This window comes from Medicago sativa, chromosome 2, assembly GCF_051527215.1.
Source record: "Medicago sativa cultivar Bolivia chromosome 2, Bolivia_mono, whole genome shotgun sequence".
NCBI lineage: Eukaryota > Viridiplantae > Streptophyta > Magnoliopsida > Fabales > Fabaceae > Medicago > Medicago sativa.
Genome location: NC_140750.1, coordinates 54,868,307 through 54,873,794, shown reverse-complemented (window position 1 = coordinate 54,873,794; position 5,488 = coordinate 54,868,307). Strand labels below are relative to the sequence as shown.

General features: G+C 30.4%; 1 protein-coding gene across 1 annotated transcript; it reads right to left on the bottom strand.

The window, feature by feature from the left end:
* Positions 1-375: 375 nt before the first annotated feature.
* On the bottom strand, positions 376-2,501 carry LOC146948996 (uncharacterized). The gene is made up of 2 exons (XM_085745109.1): positions 2,204-2,501; positions 376-1,119 (listed from the first exon to the last, which is right to left on the bottom strand). The coding sequence occupies exons 1-2, from the start codon at positions 2,423-2,425 to the stop codon at positions 589-591; spliced, it is 753 nt and encodes a 250-aa protein (XP_085601235.1). The 5' UTR covers positions 2,426-2,501; the 3' UTR covers positions 376-588.
* Between the last annotated feature and the right edge of the window lie 2,987 nt (positions 2,502-5,488).

Below are 5,488 nucleotides of genomic sequence, written 5' to 3'. Positions count from 1 at the left end.
AAAATTTCACCTAGTGTTAAAATCCATAGTAAGTTAAGGGCCATTGTAATGATTTCACTTTGATTTTGTTTCGATGAAACGTCACAGGGCCAGTAAAAGAAGAAATAGAATTCCTCCAAGTGTAGAACCATAAAAAATACTACATTTTAAGGGGTATATAGAATTTTTAATTTATTTTAGGAAATTTAATGGGTGTGAAGTTGATATATTATTTTATTTTTTTGCCACAGTTGGGATTTTGATGATGTCGTGCAGAGATATATTTATATATCAATGATTAATTACATATGAAAAACTTCATTCAACTGAATCAACAAGGTGGATTATGATTGATAAAAATAAAAATAAAAAAAACAGGACAAAGGTATCAAAATATAAAATAGAAATTCAATAAATTTCCATTTGTTTCTCTAGTAAAACGGCGTGACTTTTCAATATACATAAAACCCTGGCCAATATCCCCTTCAAAATGATCCTATCTTTAAACCAACTAAATTTATCTATCATTCAATTTACAAAATTGTAAAGGAAAAAAATTATATTAAATGTAGGTAAATAAATAATTACCAATTATCCTTAAACCACTTATTAAATTGAAATATTAAGATCAATCCTAGGTTTCTTCATAGTTGGAATTGGTACAATAGAGTTACACCTAGGACACTTAGGATTATTCTTCATAATCAATACATAAGATAAGCAACCAGGACACCCTGCAGCCATTGGTGATGAAATCATTTTCTCTTGATCACTTTCTTCTTCTTGATGATTTGGTTCTCTTAACGACGATGAAGAAGAAGAATATGAAGGCGATGTTGCTGAAATCGACGATTTCAAGAATGATGACCTTTTCCTTATGGGTTCTTTTTCAGCTCTTTCAAGTGCTGATTTCACTTTGTCAAGAGTGCATACACTTTGGTAATTGCTTGTTGGTAAAGCAGATGAAACAAGTTTTAGGTCTAAATTTGATTCATCAAATAGGTTCAATGGAACATTTGTTTGTGTTGATGGGAAATTCAAGTCTTGAAGTTTTGGTGTTGTTGATTTTCCTTGATTTTTTTGTTCAGAAATTGGTGATTGGGTTAATGTGTTGCATCTTTGAATATAAACTTTCCCTGACTGCATAAAAAACAAAATTCAATTAAGAAAAATTGTAAAACACTTATTTTTACTTGGACGACTAATCTTTGCTTATGCGTAGAGGCATATGAGCACTGGCTAAGCGTTGTAAAACTTAGTACTATACCGTAATAAAAATGTAAATTGGTGTGCATATGATTTTTTAAATATTTCTTTTTACACAATGTTATTTTTAATGCTATTAAACATTGAAATCTACATAATTGAATTTATGATATGAGAAATCAAAATATGTGACTAAATGAAATAAAATTAAATGGTGATGTCACAGAATGTAATTAGTTATGAAGTCTTTATGATATATTTATGGGTAAGGGGCGGTGGAGCAATCTGATCAAAATGGCGTCATGGATGCCATATTTTCATTAACTTAGATATCAAAAAATTTGGAAGACTTTAAATTCAGACTTTATGATAAATTTATGAGACATAAATACAGAGTACATAGGAACGAAAACTCGAGTAACTGCAGGCCTGCTGTTACATTAAAATGCAAAAGTTTAACACACATAACCATACAAATGAAACACAAACAAATTGAATTCTAACTTTGTTCTATATTTGCAAAAGAATTAGAGATTAAAAAAAAATCCTAAACAAATTGAATTTTAAATTTGTTTTATTTGCAAAAAAATTAATAAAAAAAAAAAAGAAAAAGAAAACTTTCAATTATCATGTTTCTCTTCAACCAATCAAAATAGCAAAACAAAAAAAATCACAAAACTTCTTAATCAAGCATTCCATAGACAACATAAAAAATCTGCTTCCTCATGTAAAAAATCAAAAAGATAAATTATAGCTATAAATATTATAAATTAATAAAACAAAACAAAACAAAATACCATGATTGAAGAACTATGCATCATCATAAACCATTGTAAAAAAAACACAAACAGAACAAAATCATTAAAACTCATTTAAAATAAAAAGAAAAACACAACAAAGTACGATGATTCAATTCCTAATAATCATAAGTAAACATAGTGTACACTTTTTTCATCTTTTATTTTTTAAAACCAAAGAGAAAATTTATATTTTCCCGGGAAACAAAAGGAAAATATACCTGAAGGTCAAGACGTTTTTCCCAGCCACTAGGAACCTGTAAATCAAGATCCAATTCTTGGGATTCAATTGAAGAGGACCCACCAAGCAAGTCTCTTGTAATCAGAGCCGTTGATTTCTCACCATGAGAATCATTACCTACCGTTCGATGTTGCTCTTCTTTGTATCCACCACCACCACCACCACCTAGAACCCTAACAAGAGAGCTAACTTCAGCAGCCATTGCTTAGTTTCTCAAAGAAAATGAAAAATCTAGAGAGAGAAAATAGAGATAGAGGAAGAAGATGAGAAAGGTCTGTGTCCTTCGTGTGTGTGACTGTGAGAGATTTATATATGCCAATAAAGATGAGATGGTACGTTATAGTAAATTTAATGCACATAAGAAAAAAAATAATAAATTGAAAGATGGTGTATGTATGTTATTGAATTTAATTTAATTCCATTAAATTGAGTTATTATTATTATTTTATGGTTTTGCTATTCGTGATTTGAATTTAAAAATTAATTAATAATATAATTAAATTTTGGTTAATGGTTTCATTTATTGTCAAGGGGTATTAATTAATGGGGTAGTGGAGAGGAGTGGGAAGAGAATTCAAAAAAGGGGTGGCATGTAAGTAATGGTAGCATTAAATGCAAAGAGGAGTAGTAGACAAATTTTGGTATCTTAATTTGGTATTTTCACTTAGTATATCAAAAAATTTATTTCTTGGGGGGTGGTATAATTATCGAAAGACTTTAAAGAATGGCCATAATGGTGGTATTGTATTTATTCTATAATTATTTTTTGCTACTATTTTTATTGATTTATTAAAAATGAATCTTTATCTTTTAATGGTTTAAAGCTCATAAATGAACTTTGGACCCTGTGAATGCATATGACGTTAGATTTTTGTTATCAACTCCTTTAATAAATTTTGGTAGAATACAGATTTGACACGTACCAAGTCATTGGAAGTTATACATACTTGGGCACTTGGCTCCACCAATCGTTTGGACCACTCGCAGTTTCTTTGTTCTTGCTTATTGTTAATTCTCACCTAATTTTATAGACCAAATGGAAGAATTTCGTAGAATAATTACATCAAGTGGTTGAAGGTAAGTGGTTAACCTATTTTATTAAAATCAAGTGTCATGCTAATTGTGATTTAAAAAAGGAATTACTACTACAATATAAATTTTGTATTCAAAAGATAATTTTTACATTTTTAAGATTATTTTTTTAAATTTGACTTTTTAAATTTTGTCCTTAAAATACAAGTTAACATTTTTTTTTAAATTAATTATTTAATTAGTCCCAAGTACTATAAGACTTGTTGAATAAATCACGATAATTAAGTAAAATTTATAGTATTAATATTAAAATTTGGTTTCGCTTTTTTTCTTCCATTCTTAATTATAAACACTTTCTATAACTTTGGTGATCATTGGGTATGTTTGTTTTCTAAGATCCCTTTTTATAACTTAATGTGTATAATGTTAGAGAATAAAAGTTTGGGTCTATGCTATTGAGTCCGGTAGGTTTATAGTCGATTAGGTTTCGCGCTATGTGATCTCTTGTAACTCTATTGTATCATGTATGCCTTGTAATATTATTGGGAATCCTAGTTGTGTTTGTTATTATCTATTGAAACTTATATTGTGTACATGGCATCAACAGAAAGATTCGATTTACATTGAATTGCTTATAATCACTTGTAACTCTATTTTATCATGTTATGCCATTGTAATATTATTAGGAACCCTAGTCGTCTTTGTTATTATCTGTTAAGAGCAAGATTTGATCTGCCTTGAATTCCTTATTGCTTCCGCTGACAATTCGCTCATCTAATTGCCACTACAACCCAACTATAAAAGTACATATTAGTTACAAAATTTGGCATCTTATCACTTTCATAAGTAGAGAAATGCAAGAGATAAGATCGAGGGAAGAATATTCTTCAACGTGGAGCATTGGATCTTAAGTATTCAAGTTTTAGATGCAACATCATCTCATATCAATCTCATGTTATTTTCTCACACGAAGGGACGGAAACACTGAGAATGATAAAAGTCCATGCTTAGGAAATGTCCAAATCATGGTTCTAGTGATAATGTGATGACAGTTCATCTTACGTAATTTTTAACATGTTTTCTAGTCATTTCTAGTTAGTTTTAATCTAAATCGAGGAATATTAGAGAAATTGCCTATAGTTTTCGAGACATTTGTAATGTTTTCAATATTGAGTCATGTAATTCTAATTTTTCCCGAAACATAGTAATTCTTGGGTGTTTTGATGTAATTCAAGAAGAAATCATGCAAATAAGCAAAGCTAAACATTTAAAGACTTTGGGAAGACCATGAATGAAGATTCAAGATGCCTCAGAAGACATTATAAAGGGATGAATTATGTTTCCAAGTCCCAAGACATCTTATATCAAAACAAACACCCAAAAAGACGAAGCAACAAGAGATTTCGAGCCGGAGACAACACCCATGCACCTGGGGCATACACCATGCGGCCAGGGCATGGCAAAAATAGCCGATGCGCCCAGCCATGTGCTTGAGCATGCTGGGAACGGGCCAAAAACCACTTTTTAATTTCCACATTTTTAGTGGAAAAAGCCCGAGTTTTCAGTCCAACTTCAGGTGGATACTTTCCCTATAAATACAACTCCTCTCATTCACAATATTTCATTCATAACGAAGCGGTTTAAGAGGAAGGCAAGCAATAAGAGCTTCGAGTGAGGAGTCTCTCTCTCCTCACTTTAAGTCTGTAAGGTATGTTTTATTTCTTATGTAATTTGTCTTTGTTTACCATTAGTAACTAAACCTTTTTAGGCTAGGATTCTAAGATGAACCTCTATTTTTTTTGTTGGGTTATTTAATTTAGGGTTAAATATGTTTTTAGTCCTTACATTTTACGCCCCTTTGAAGAATAGTCCCTACATTCCATTAAATGTTTTTAAAATCCTCACATTTTATCTCCGTTATCAAAATTAGTCCCTGTTGTTGATTCTCTAACGGAATGTTGATGTGACAGTTAGTGGGTCCCAATTTTTTAAAGGTTGAATATGTTTTTGGTCCCTACATTTTGCGTGACTTTGAAAAATAGTCCTTACATTTCAATAAATGTTTTTAAAATCCCTAAAATAATAAGGAATATTCTTCAAAGTCATACAAAATGCAGGGACAAAAAAACATTTAACCCTAAAATAATTGGATCCCACTAGCTGCTACATCAGCATTCCGTTAGAGAATTAATAGCAAGGACTATTTTTGATAACGGAGATAAAATGTGAGGAT

Coding starts and splice junctions, on each gene's coding strand:
- LOC146948996 (XM_085745109.1), bottom strand. CDS start 2,425: ATGGCTGCTGAAGTTAGCTCTCTTGTTAGGGTTCTAGGTGGTGGTGGT. Junction 1,120..2,203: donor AAAAACGTCTTGACCTTCAG/GTATATTTTCCT, acceptor TTTTTTATGCAG/TCAGGGAAAGTTTATATTCA.